The 15,189-nt window shown below is 35.4% G+C and overlaps 1 protein-coding gene across 1 annotated transcript in view; it reads left to right on the forward strand.

Moving 5' to 3' along the window:
* The window catches only part of LOC150108197 (BAI1-associated protein 3-like), a 709,720-nt gene that overhangs the window by 473,294 nt on the left and 221,237 nt on the right, over positions 1-15,189 (forward strand). Inside the window, exon 20 of the mRNA XM_090390426.1 lies at positions 8,227-8,350. Within this exon, the coding sequence (XP_090246552.1) occupies positions 8,227-8,350 (124 nt within the window). The remainder of the gene's footprint in view (positions 1-8,226; positions 8,351-15,189) is intronic.

Raw genomic sequence — 15,189 nt, forward strand, 5'->3', positions numbered from 1 at the left:
TAGTACAACACCGGACAACTCATTGCAAAGGTGGAACAAGCTAACATCACTCCTATCTCAGTATCTCCCAAAATGCAAAACACATCTCCTTGCGGATATGTACGAAGGCTGTTCAATAAGTAATAAGGCTAATTTTACTGTCGCGAAACCACTCATCATAATATTAATTTCTGTGGAATAAAGAAATGTTGCTGTCTGTATCAACAAAAAAGTTTTATAGATGGCGTATACAGGCACAGAGTGTCACATGACTAAACGCAAGCTTGTTTCGGCGCGCCTATGAGCCACGACCAGTCGTCGAAATGGACGCGTCCTTGGAACAGCGTTATGGAATTAAATTTTGTGTGTGTTTGCAAAAATCGGCATCAGACACTTTTAACATGATATGCGAAGCTTTCCACGATGAAGCAATGTCGAGGGCAAGTGTTTTTCGCTGGCATAAAACTTTTAAGGAAGGAAGGCAAAATGTGGAAAATCTTGAACGTGAAGGAAGACCTCCAACGTCCATCACAGAGACAATGATCAACACAGCAGTGATTATCATCAAGGAGGATCGCAGAATTACAGTACGCCAGTTGCATGTTGTCCTGAATATTTCTGTGGGAAGTGTTCACTCAATCATGGCTGAACATTTGGGACTGAAACGTTTTTGCACCCGATGGATTCTCAAACTCTTGACACCGGTGCAAATGCAGCATTGAGTGGATGTGTGCACAGAATGGAAAGAAAGACTGAAAATAGAAGGCGAAAACTTCTTAAAACGCATCATTGCAGCAGATGAAGCTTGGTTGTATCACTATGACCCTACAATGAAACAACAAAGCAGTGAATGGAAGCATCCATCTTCGCCTACCCCCAAGAAAGCAAAAAGTGTAAAATCGGCTGGTAAAGTTATGACCATAATGTTTTTTTACTATGAAGGCATTGTTTACCAACACACTGTATAACCCGGGAATACTGTAAACGGCTCATACTATGCAGATGTTTTATGGACAATGGTACAGCACATCAAAAGGAAGCATCCATTGCTGAAGAATGGCTTCTTATTGCACCACGATAATGCAAGGCCACATATTGCTGGTGTCCTGATCTCTCACTGTGCAATTTCTGGCTGTTTCCTCAGCTCAAGAAACCACTAAGAGGCCGCTATTTTGAAAACAACAAAGCATGTGTAAAAGCTGCAGAGGCAGTTTTGAAAGAACTCTCAGAAAAAGGACTTTCACGTGTGTTTAAGAAGTGGACACAACGTTGGGACAAATGCATCGTGTCTTACAGTAGTTACTTCGAAAAAGACCATGTAAATGATGACAATTAAAGGTAATCTGTTTTCTGTATAAATATAGTCTTATAACTTATTGAACAGCCTCTGTATAATGTTATGCATTAAGGGGAGGGCCACTACTCAGACTAGCTTCGACCTTTATTGAGGTCTCTTCATTGGGAGCCAGGCCCAGATGTGGAGATACCAGGCAGAAGGAATAGCAAGGTCATCTCTACCTATAGGAGTTGCCTAAAGGTATGCCACCTTTTTTATTATATTACTCTAGATTTATGGATCTGAGAGCTGGGTCAGGAGTAAAACACTTGACCAAAGAATAGAGACCGCAGATATGAGAGTCCTGAGAAAGATTAGAGGCATGAACAGATGGCATCAATGGCAATATCATATTAAAAATGAGGATATTAGGAAAGAACGTGACATTGTCAGCATCCAGGAATGTGTTAGCAGAGCTAATCTCAAGTGGTATGGTCACTTAAATAGAATGGGCGAGGAAAGATTAGCAAAACAAGTGTTCTCTGCCAGGTTAGCAGGAAAATGATCCAGAGGAAGACCAAGATATATGTGGATTGATACGGTACAAAGTGCCTTAGATGAAAGAAATATAAGATCTAATAATGTTGGAGTCTTGACAAGAAACAGATTGATTTGGAGGAAAATTTTAGATAGGAAGTTAGTAATGATGTAAATTTTTCATGTAGTACTATCATATCCTGTACACCCCTTGAAGGTACATGTCAGGAATTTGATGATGATGATGATGAAGATTATTATTATTTCATTATTATTATTTGACACCTCCAGGGAGTCCAAGGACTCATCGAGGGGAGGGCACCTGCTCTGCAACTCCATCTCCACCATTCAATCACCAACTGACCGCAACTACACCAATGCCATCTACCGCCAACCACCACTGGCACTTCCATAGACCAATCACCAACATCCAGGTCCATGGCAGGATTCGAACCAGTAGTCTTTTGACCGGAGAGCAGATACTCTATCCACTCGGTCAACCAGACCTTGATCTACAGAGATCGGTAAAATTATTAAATGAAATTTCTAAACAATATAATTAGAGAATATCAAAAGTAAAGACAAAAATAGTGGATTTTAAAGGAGGAAACTAAATAAGAAGTAAAATAGTGATAGATAATAAAATACTAGAACAAGTAAATACTTTCAAATACTTGTGATGTAATTTATCATGTGAAGATGAAAATGATTATTGGAAGACCAAGAAAGCAATGGCATGAGACCAGAACTGGCCAAAATCCATGATAGGAGAGAAATGTCAACATATGTCATCTTTCTCCATCCTTACCTTCATCCCATATCCAGCACTGATGTGCTATAGGTTCTCGTACCTCTTGTGTATGGAATAAATATACAAATAAAAATAAATTTAATCAATAACATTTTTTGGAATTCTTGGGAATTTTTGGGAACTGTAATTTCCTGATTCCCTGAAGGTTAAAAATGTTGGGAATTTAGAAAACCTAACTGGAATCTTCTATCCTACATTGTGCTTATGAAGCACAGTATCTTGATACACTCTTGCAGCTTTATCAACATCTAATCCAGTCAACATTTGATACACCTCTGATTACATTTTGGAAAATTATGGAGACAACTACTGTGTTGGAGTAAAACTTTAGTTTAATATAAACCAAAATACACACTCGACATTTCGACCTTCATATCACGGTCATATCTGGAGCATACACAATATATACACAGAGACAAGATGCATTACAATCTACATGGTTTACTAAAGTTACTGACCAACCGTTACAACAATTATTGGCCTGACCTCTGGTGAAAAAAATAAAATAATAAATAAAATAAAAAAAACTTTACTACATCAAAGGCTGAGTCCTATTATTATTATTATTAGGTTACAAAATTAAATTGGGCTGGAGAGCAACATTTTTATATATATATATATATATATATATATATATATATATATATATATATATATACATACACACACACTAGGGGGCTCAGCCCCCTGATGCCTATGGCACTACCCCCCCCCCTTGGAAAAATGCTTGGCTTGTGGGGCTAGCATCAAAACTGTGTATTCTAATAGACCGTATATGCTCTGTACAAGCCAACTACGAGTATACTCGTAGGACGTTTACCTCCGGTAACAAGATTATCGTACTGACCTTGAAGAAGTAAAATTGCTCGGCGTAGGGGAACAGACCATGCCAAAGTAGCGTGGCAGCGAACGTGTTAAGCCTAACGCGAAACAGACAGCAAAGGCAGGTTATTAAGACGTGCATATGATTGGTGCGGTATTAACAAAAGATCACGCAACCGAAAGATAAAAGCATAGCTGACAATTGAGTTGAAATGCTAACTCTCTTCAACCGAATTCCATATGTGAAACTGCCATAACATTCATTTATATATATATTATATATATTACTTAGTTTTAACACTTTTACGAATTTTAACACGTTCGGTTAAATTTTATTGCTGCCTTGGGAAATCGAACTTGCATACATCTAATTAATAACAATAGTTTTTAGTTAGATACTGTGTTTGCCCATGCAACATATTGTTTTGTTTCAGTCTATACAGCATAGTTTCTGTATGAGGGGACATGTAATTCGTTAATTAGTGTGTTTTTATCCAAGTTGTCTCTAATTGCACTATTTGTTGAGAAATATATTACACAGACTCCTCATATCTTATTCACTGGCATAATAAAAGTACTTGTTTTTATTGCCTCTGCAGTATAGTGGCTATTAGGGAGGGCGTGTTGTTTACCACTGCAAGCGAGTTACTATCTCCCCACATGAACTTGTTTAAGCTTTTTTTCATGTGTGAAGTATATGCGAAACTTTTATTGGTAACAGAAAACTAGCTCGGATGACACTGATAATATAAAACGAGTTTTGATATGTATATAAAGTCAATATCAACAGTCCCTGATTACGAATGCATGATGAAAGGGACAGGAAGATTTGGAGCTTCCCTGGAGAGCATTCGAAGTAAATACAATTAACCACTCCTTTGAAATGAAACATACGAATAAGCAATATTTACTAATATTTATTAAGCGCCACAATATGCAGGAAGCAAAGTTTGTGAACCAACAACAATGTGTGAATTTTTCCATTAAAAATAAAAAAATAACAAAAAAGAAATAATAAAAGTTAAATACGTTTCTTTTAAAATAAAAAAATCTACTTAGTCTTAAAACATTTTAAATTTGTTTTCATTATTTCACGGCCCCCCTCAACAAAACCTATGACCCTCAAGGGGGGCCGCAGCCTACAGTTTGGGAAGTGCTGATCTACACTATGTAATTCTCTGTTCATATATATCACCAGCACACTACACCACCATCCATTAACTACACACAGCACCGCAATAATCACAAATCTTATAACTCTACATGTATCCCTGCTTGACAATAAACGTTTCCTTATGACCACTTCTCAAACCATTACTTCTCACCAATTGGCAGTAGTGTTCATACCTCATTGACAGCTGCATCCTATGAAGATATCACCAAATTGAGCACTTTAAAACTTTGTGGTTCTTCCATCACATGCTGCTTATGATAATTATTTCTCAAATTCACCAAATTCACTTTTCTTGTTTCTACAGTATTTTCTCCTTCCAATTCTTGTTCCAGTACTATTTCCACCTTCCTTTTACATGTACAACCAATTTGCCAGAGCATTTTGCAATCGGTACTTTCACAGTCCCTGACTTATAACAATATCCTATTAGATATACTGTTCTATTAATTTTAATCTCACACTAAACAGCTTCAAAATCTTCACATCATGTACTATCACCACACACACACACACACATGCATGCAAACAGACACACACACAGTACTATTTTGGGATAGTGCATAACAGTATGGCATATCTGCACTTTTGTTGACAGTGATATATGGATGCCATACATTTAGAAATTTGCAATATTCAGTAATTTTTAACCGTTTACCTAGTATGCAAATAAGATTAAATATTTAATGAAATTTATAATGTTTGCAATGTCTGTTGTTAAGATATTTGCTATCCATCATATAAGTTTTACTTGTTTTTTATATACTTATACAATAAATTTATGCTTAATAATCTACATGTTATATACTTAATTGTGTTCTTACCCCATGTGTGTGTGTGTGTGTGTGTGTGTGTGTGGTATTTAAACTTCATTTGGCATAATGGTGCATGTGCAAACACATACACATGTACAGGTACAATTTGTGCACTTTAATTAATAATTCCTTCAAAGATTATATCTTAATATAGCATCAGTTCTTTAGATTCCTTTTAACAAAGTGGATGTTTGCTGAAAGAATGATGAAATTTCAATCTTTCTTTATTTTAATGTTATATTTTAACACCACATTTATACCACATAAAGACTCTGAGATAGATGTTGCAAGTTTTTTCACTTGGTTATACTATAAAATAAAGATGCCAAGAAATTATATTCTTGGTTTCACCAACAATAAAGTGATATAATAATAATAAATTTATTTTAATGTGGTGTGCCACATGACTCTGAACTTTGACTAGTTTTATCACTTGGTTATACTATAAATTAAAGATGCCAAGAATTCTGATGAAGGATGAAACTAAAAATTTTATTATTATTTATTATTATTATTTGACACCTCCAGGGAGCCAAAGACTCATAGAGGGAGGGTACCTGGGTCTACAACGCTATCTCCACCACTCAATCCACCAAATGACTGCAACTACTGATGCCATCTAATGCCGACCACCACCACCACTAGTTTTTCCACAGACAATCACAAACATCCATGCTCACAGTGGGATTCGAACCCGCAGCCTTTTGACTATAGAGCAGATACCGTAACCACTCAGCCAGCCAGGCTCTTGATTTCATCCTTTATCTAAGTGTAAGCAAACAAAGTTTGCACATGAAGTAACTTCATGACTGGACTACCTGTATATGGAGGCTAATGACTTCACATCAATTGCCTTGGTATCCCATAATGCAAAGCATATATTTCTTATGGACAAGTATAATGCTATGCATTATGGGAAGGGCCACTATCCAGACTGGTTTTGACCTTTATTGAGTCTCATCACTGGGAGCCAGACCCTAAAGTGATACCAAGGTTGAAATAATGCAGAAGTCATATTTCCATATACAAGTAATGAAAAGGTTTCACACCTTATTACTAAAATACTCTGGTATTTTGCTAAATACTCTGAGATAGATGTTGAAAGTTTTTTCACTTGGTTATTCTATAAAATTAAAGATGCCAAGAAATTATTTTCTTGGTTTCACCAAGCAAACTTTGTTTGCTTACACTTGGATAAAGGATAAAAGCAAGAATATAATTTCTTGACATCTTTAATTTATAGGGGAATACCTAGTTGTTTGCTGATAATGAGAAACCAGGAAAGAAAATAGTTAATAATAGTGGACAGATCCTGCAAGATCATTCCTATTTATAAGGCAGCTTTGATACAGCCACATCTGGATTACTGTATAGAGGTCTGATCTTGGGTCAAATATGAGGAAGTGGTAGAGAATATCTAGAGGTGAGTGATCTAGATATTAAAGTAGTCTGTGGAATGCTCTCTATGATGATAGATTATGAGTTTGTTAGTTGCAGAAGTTGGTTGATTGGGAGAGGAGATGTGATGAAAACATTTAAGTTAATAAAAAAGGTTTTATAGGTTGATGTAGAGGAAATTTTTCAGTACTTTGTTAGGGGAGGGGGGGGGGATATGAGAAAAAGAAGAACTCAATTTCCAGAGATGATCCTTTTTTTTATCATTGAAAATCGTGTAAGGGGTGTTGTAATAAAAAAAAGGTAAGAGGACTAGATTTTTTTTTTGTTTGGATAGCAAAAAATGAGTGGAGTGAGTTATCAGAGTCTGCTGTGAGTGCTTTGTTAGAGAATGCATTGAAGGAGAGGTATGATAGATACTGTGCAGACAGTGTGAGCCTACCATGGATGAGTCTTTGGACCTTTATGGTGGTTCTTATGCAACAGTAAGAATAATAATGATTATTTAAATAGACTGTGTTTAGGAAAAGATAAGATAATGTTTGTTAGTTTACTGGGATAAAGAGTAAATTTGTGCACTGCAGCATAAAAAGATTACAAGTGATTTATTATAGATAGTTATGATAGGTTTCTGTATATTACATTGATAGAATTGGACTGTAAGAAATTCACATTTGGGATATGAAATAGTAGTAGACAGAATTGACGTTCAGAGTGCATATTGTTTCCTGAGGATCATTAGAAGGTTGAGGAGTATACTGATACATAGAGATAAGGAAGTATTTTTCCTCTCTGTAAGTTAAATTTGGATGTGGACACATTGAATCAGTTTAAGACGCAGTTGGATGAGCATTGTATGCAATAGTGAGTACCTCCCACAATGAGTCTCTGACTCCATGGAGGTTGGGTGTTGATAATAATAATAATAATAATAATAATAATAATAATAATAATAATATTCTCTTGGTGACTAGTCTGTGCACTAATCCCTCTGAGTATAGGTTGAAGGTTTGTTGGTTACAAGGATTAGTTGACAGGCAGAAATGAAGATATGGTTGAAACATAAGTTACTAAAAGAGACTTTATAGGTAGATGCTGAAGAAATTTTCAAGTACATGACAGGAGAGAAAAAGGAATCATTTCTGGAAGTTGAGTAAAATGTAGTTAATGAGGGCACAAGGAATAGATTTGTTGTTTGGAGAGTGTGAATGAGGGAATTCCAGATGCTCTCATGAGTGCTTTATCATTGGATGAGTTTACAAAGGGATATGATAAGTGGGTTTCACACAAATGAATCTTGACTCCATGGAGGATCCGATGTAATAATTGTCATAATTCTAAACACTGGATATTTAAAAACAAATAAAAAAAAACATATAGCATTGCAGATATTATAATAAAAATTTTCTACTCTTCCCAGTGAAAGGGAAAATTTAATGATAGCCAATTTCCACTTATGGTTTTCTGATGCTGTCCACCAGTGGTTTACTGTTGCTAAAGTCAAGGCTAGGCAGAGGATACAGAAAGCTGTTGAATTAGACAAAGTATGTAGAAAGTATTTTGATTAAATTTTTTCCTTTATTATCCTAAACTTAAATTGATCAAGTCTAGTATTATGATAATCTGTTACTCCTGATTAATTCAAGGCTCAAGGAACAATAAGTTATTGGCTTCAAATTAAATGAATTCAGATTTTACATAGTGCTCTGAGTATACATTTTAATGATAGTTAAAAAGGTTTTATAGGATTTTATGACAGGGTTTTATAACAAATTCAATTAAAATAATGTAAAAACCTTACTTAATTTTACGTTATTTAGATAAAATCCACTATTTTCAATCAGGAGCCTTAAAAGATCTGCAGCCTAACAGATTAACGTTTTGTTTATTTTTTCAATATATTGTCACAAGAAATAAATAAATATTATTTTTTAACCATGAAAAGACATACATACATACACACACACACACACACACACACTGAAATTTTGATAATGATGCCTTCAAAAATTTGAATGCAAATTAAAAACAAACATATTACACATTTACCATCAAATTTTTCTATTAGCATTCACTAAAACGTAGCAGATTGTGTTATTTATGGAACAGTTACAATTTTATATGTTTGATTATTTATTAGAGGTTGATATGTAACTTAAAAATTTAAGCTAAACATGAATTTGACTTAAACTTTTAAGTCAGACTCATGTTAATTATTAAATTTTAACTTAATAATTAACCGTTTAATTTAATTAAGTTCAGAAATTTAATCATTTCTGAACTTAAATTTTTATAGATGATTTTTATAATAAACTTTTTTATTTGCCAGAACCATTAATAAAAAAAAGAATCAAATAGACTAGATTTATTCATATCTTATCTTATTAATGGTGTGTTATTTTTTTTGTGACTGCTATCCACAAAAGGTCTTTTATTATTTATTTATTTTTTGTAAACCTGTAGTACATTATTTAAGTTAAGGGATATTATATCCCATATTGTTTCTTAGCCGAATAAGAAACTCAAAGAGTTTCATGCCGAATATAGAAACTCTATAAAGTTTGGCGATTCCAAGCGTAAGCAAATACCTGGATAGTGCAGCACCTGACCCATTTGGTAGTGCAAACTGAGGCAACTCGTAGTAAGGGTGGAGCAAGCTCCGATCACTATTCGGTATTTACCCATAATGTGCTGTTCTTTCTTGACGGGGGGGGGGGGGGTAAGAATTTTTTTCTATTTTTATTAATATTTTTTTGTGTTTGATTTATTTTCCTAATAATCTGGATATCTGCTCTAAAGATCAGGCATGGAACATTTTTAAGCATTACAGGCCTCCAATAAGAAAGACAGTGGTCTCACACTTGGTGATGAAATTCATCTCCTGCCTAAGGACAATTGTAAATATCCATGCTCATAACATAATTCAGACCTGCAGCATGTTGGTTGAAGAGCAGATATGCTAACCACCTTGCCAGCAGGCTGATGAAATGTTGAAGTATATGAAGAAACTTTTTTTGTTTACCACCAAAAACTTCATAATATATTGTTAATTTCGCTGGACTTTATGAACATGCATATTAATACTTTTTTCGATACCCATTTTTGGTGATTATCATTATTATTTTCCTAAGACTCCATGGAGTCACACTGAAATTCTCTGCAGACACCACACTCTCAGGGGATGCATTCAAAAGTTGGGAAGAACTAGGAGTAAAATGGATTGCAGTCTTGCAAGTGGACTTGAATAGACCTTCTGGTAGATTGAATGAGTGAGCTACCAGTTTGGTATAGAAAAGTGTAAGGTTTTAAAGTTTTGGAAGCCCAGATGGGATGCAGAGTTTAAGTCTGGCAGAATATCTTAGAGGAGCTGGAGGAATGAGTGATATGAAATGCTGGGATAAGGACCTGAAATTTTGAGGATATTTTGCTAAAACTGTCAGGACAGCATAACACATTATGACAATCATGTAGAGACACTGGCATGTAGGATTAAGGCTGTTATGATTCCATTGTATAAGGATTTGATCAGACCACATATGGATTACTGTGCACAGATTTGGTCCCAAAGTTTTCAAAAGAGATGTTGGAAAAGGTTCAGAGATGATTGACTACAGTGGTTTCTAGTCTCTGGAATGTTGAGTATGAAGGTCTATCGAGGAAATGCAAATTGCAGAGCCTAGTGGATAGAAGGGGGAGATGATATATATTATTATTATTATTACCTCAAGACCCCATAGAATCATACTCATCTAGGAGGACCCTTTTGTCATATGCAGCTCATCACACCATGCCTTAAGCACATTCAAATTCTCTGCAGACACTATGTTCTCAAGCAATGCATTCAAATCATTCACATCTCTCCATGCAAAAAAACTTAATTCTCACTGCCCTGCTCACACTCTCCTTATATAGCTTTCAGGGATAACCTTTTGTTCTTCCCCATTCTCCACCATTTTATGAAATACTTCTTCAATGTTAATATTATAACAACCCCTTACCAACTAGACTGTGCAAATTGCTTCGTTTCAACTGTTCTTCATATTCAACATTCCTGAGATCAGAAACTATTTTGGTCAATCACCTCTTCTCTCTCCAACACCTCTTCATCCTTTTGAAAAAACCAAATTTGTTCACAGTAGTGCATATCTGGCCTAATCAGAGCCTTATACAATGGAACCAGAATCTCCTTATCCTCTACATCATTGCCAGAATTTTTTGCATTGTCCTCACAATTTTGGTAATATGTCTTCTAAATTTTAGATCTTTATCCACCATCACCCCAAGATCTCTTATTTCCTCCATCTCCAACAATATATCCCTACAAGAGCAAATTCTACATCTCATCTTTTTTTTTTCCAAATATTAAAACCTTACATTTTGCAACCTTCAAGTGGCATCCCCACTCCTGTGCCCATTCACTCGGTCTATTCAAGTTTTCTTGTAAGGCCATATTTGCTCCACTTAATACCTACCAATCTCCAATCAAATGCAGTAGTCTAATATCTAACTGCATCCACTCTAGTTTGACTATTATACAATCATTAAATATCTCAACTACCTAAAAGGAGGTAATGTTTTAGTAGATTACTAAAACATTACCTCCTTTTAGCAAATCCATGCTATCCATCAAAGACACTACCATTGTTGTCACCCAATTCTGGATCCTGATTCTTACCAGCCTCTCCAGCACTTTTAACCACAACACCTGACATACAGATTGGCCTATAATTTAAGGCTTGAATTCTGTCATCTCCTTTATGAAGCAGTACAATCTTGCCTTCATTCCACTCCTTTTTTGAACTTGACCCAATGTAAGACTCATATTCAAATATGTCAAAGCAGATGTGTCAAAATACATGGTGATATATCATCAAGTCCCACAGTCTTATTAATATCAAGTTTGCTTAATTTCCTATATATTTCTTCCTCACCCACAGTCAGTCTCTCTTCCTCATCATTGACTGCTCTCAAATTCTCCATGAAGTCACATTCACAAGGATGAAAAACCTTTATGAACTGCTCATTAAATATCTCAACTATATCCTGTGCAGTAGTTGTCTTTATACCATTTTCTCCAATCAGTGCCATCCTACCATAATCATTCTTTTTTTTGCTGGCTACATATTGAAAGAACTCCCTAGGATTTTTTTTTTTTTTTGGCTTCATTAGCTGACTGCTGCTCATATGGAACTTTTGTTTCCCTTACCAACCAAGTCACCCTACTTTCCTGTTTTTTGTATTCCTAATGGAACTGATTATTGATACTTCTCTTATGTTGCTTCCATATAAAAGGAAAGAATGGTGTGAAAAATCAGCAAATAATTTTTTACATCAGTCAGATCAGTAAAGTATACAGGATGAGGTGAACTTGTATTGCAATTTATTATCATTATTAATATTAATAATAAGAGAAGCTGTTGTGATGTAATAATTAGAGAAGATGTTGTGGCCTTACAAGAAGCTTTGAATAAATTGATTGGGCACGGGAATGGGGATGTGAGTTCAATGTTGCAAAATGTAAGGTTTTAAAATTTGGAAAACAAAAACGGGATGTAGAATTTATGCTTGGTGAGGATATATTGTTGGAGGTGGAGGAAATAAGAGATCTGGGAGTGATAGTGGATAAGGATCTGAAATTTACAGGACACAGCCAAAATTATGAAGACAACACAAAGGCTTCTGGGAATGATGCGGAGGACACTGATTTGTAGAAGTAGGGAGATTCTTGTTTCCTTGTATAAGGCTTTCATTAGGCCATACATGGATTATGTGCCCAGATTTGGTCACCTGGTTTTCAGAAGGACGAAGAGATGTTGGAAAGGGTCCAAAGACGACTGACTGAGGTAGTTTCTAATCTCTGGTATGTCAAGTATGAGGAAAGATTAAGAAGATGTAATTTGCAGAGTCTGGTGGGCAGGAGGAAGAGGGGGAGGTATGATAGAGACCTACAAGTTTGTAAGGGGTTGTTATAGGATGAATGTTGGAAAAGTTCCACAGAAAATAGTGGGAGATCGGGGGAGAACCAGAAGTCATCCCTGGAAACTGTATAAAGAGGATGTGAGTAGGGGAGTGAGAGGTAGGTTTTTTTTCATGCAGAGTTGTAAATGATTGGAATGCCTTGCCTGAGAGTGCAGCATCTGCAAGGAGTTTGAGTGTGTTTAAGACATGGTATGATGAGCTGTGTGTATATAATAAAAGGACCTCCTAGATGAGTCTTTTACTCCATGGAGTCTTGGGTAATAATAATAATAATGATTAATAAATTTTGCTAATCCAATTTCCAGAAAGGAAATGTAATACAGGTGCAAAGTCTAAAATCAATGATGCTTGGAACTTATGCTTCAGGATGTTTCTGATGTCTTGGAAAATACAGTAACTTACAACAATGGAAGGTTTCGTATTTTAAGGGGGAGGATGAAATAATTACATATGAAAACAAAGTTTAACTGTGCTAAAAAAAAAGCCTTTTGCCTTTTGTGTTACTTAAAACACATAAAAGAAATATGAATAATATAAGAAATTGAAAGGATTCATATTTCTTTGTTGTTTTTTTTTAAGTTACACAAACGTTTTTTTTAGCACAGTTAAAGTTCATATAGAAGTTAATTTCTTGAACTATACCAAAACACAGCCTGGCTTTTAGATGCTTAAATAGAGAAACCTTGTTTAGCAGATAGTTAACATTAAGTATACCATAATGTACAAAGTATTTCTAAATAATGCATGCACAATTACCTCTCTGCATGTGTACCCTTGTCAGACTACTGTTATTATTCTTATTATACTAAATCTGATTCTTTGGGCAAATTTTTATATTTTGATATTTTCACTTAATGAGATTTTATACAATTAAACTTGTTAATCTTTCACTTTAAAGTATCACTTTCAGTTTCCTGACATGCTGTAACATCCATTGAATATAGCCTAAAGTTGGAAGTTGTTTTTCCACTTAGTTAGACTATAATAAATTTAGTTTAATCCTTTATCCACGTGTAAGCAAACAAAGTTTGCCCTTGAAGTATCTTCAGGACTGAGGCAACATGGTATAGGTGGTCTAAGCTCTCATACTTGCCTTAGTATTTCTCATAATGCAAAGCACATCTCCTTGCGGACATATATAATTCTATTTATTAAGGGAAGGACCACTACCCAGACCGGTTTTGACGTTTATTGAGGTCTTGTCATTGGGAGCAAGACCCAGCGGTGGTGATACTAAGGTGGAAGTAATGGAGAAGACATATTTACCTATACGAGTTGCCAAAAGGTGTCTCACCTTATTATTAAATTACTCTGGATTTAGAGAAAGATGTTGGATTTTTTTTCACTTGATTAGACTATAATAAATTTAGTTTAATCCTTTATCCAAGTGTAAGCAAACAAACTTTGTGCCTGAAGTATCTTCTGGACTGAGACAACCCATGGTAAATGTGGATTAAGCTCTCATCACTTGCCTTAGTATTCCCCATAATAAAGCACATCTCCTTGTAGACATGTGTAATGCTATGCATTAAGGGGATGGCCACTACCCAGACCAGTTTTGACCTTTATTGAGGCCTCATTAGTGGGAACCAAACCCAGAGGGGGTCATACTAAGGTGGAAGTAATGGAGGAGTCATATTTACCTATACGAGTTGCCAAAAGGTGTCTCACCTTATTATTAAATTACTCTGTATTTGAAGATACTTCAGGCACAAACTTTGTTTGCTTATACTTGGATAAAGGATTAAACTAAATTTATTATAGTCTAACCAAGTGGGAAAAAAACTTCCAAATTCTTTCTCTAAATCCGGAGTAATTTAATAATAAGGTGAGACACCTTTTGGCAACTCGTATAGGTAAATATGACTTCTCCATTACTTCCACCTTAGTATCACCACCTCTGGGTCTGGCTTCCACTGACAAGACCTCAATAAATGTCAAAACCGGTCTGGGTAGTGGCCCTTCCCTTAATGCATACCATTATACATGTCACAAGGAGATGTGACATTTTCTCTAAATTTAGATTTCAAAAAATAATTTATTATTATTATTATTATCCAGGCCTCTATGGAGTCAAAAGACTCATCGTGGGAGGTCGTTTTTAGGAAACACAAATTTTATCATACCACTCCTTGAACCCATTAACCATTCCCGCTCCAACCACTCTCTCAGGCAATGCATTCCAAGGTTCAACCACCCTCCACGCAAAGAAACCACTCCTCACCCTCTTGCACACAGCCTCCTTTTGTAACCAGGGCCGGCGTTACCATTTAGGTAAACTACGCAACCACCTAGGGCGCAAGCCACGAAGGGATGCAAAACTTCAAGCTCTGCTTTATTCATACTTTATTAAAATATCAAAATTAAATAGTGATATATGATTTAGGTATCGATTCTTTTTTCC

Source organism: Typopeltis vanoorti, chromosome 3 (genome assembly GCF_054136105.1).
Source record: "Typopeltis vanoorti isolate ZY-2024b chromosome 3, IOZ_Tvanoo_1.0, whole genome shotgun sequence".
NCBI lineage: Eukaryota > Metazoa > Arthropoda > Arachnida > Uropygi > Thelyphonidae > Typopeltis > Typopeltis vanoorti.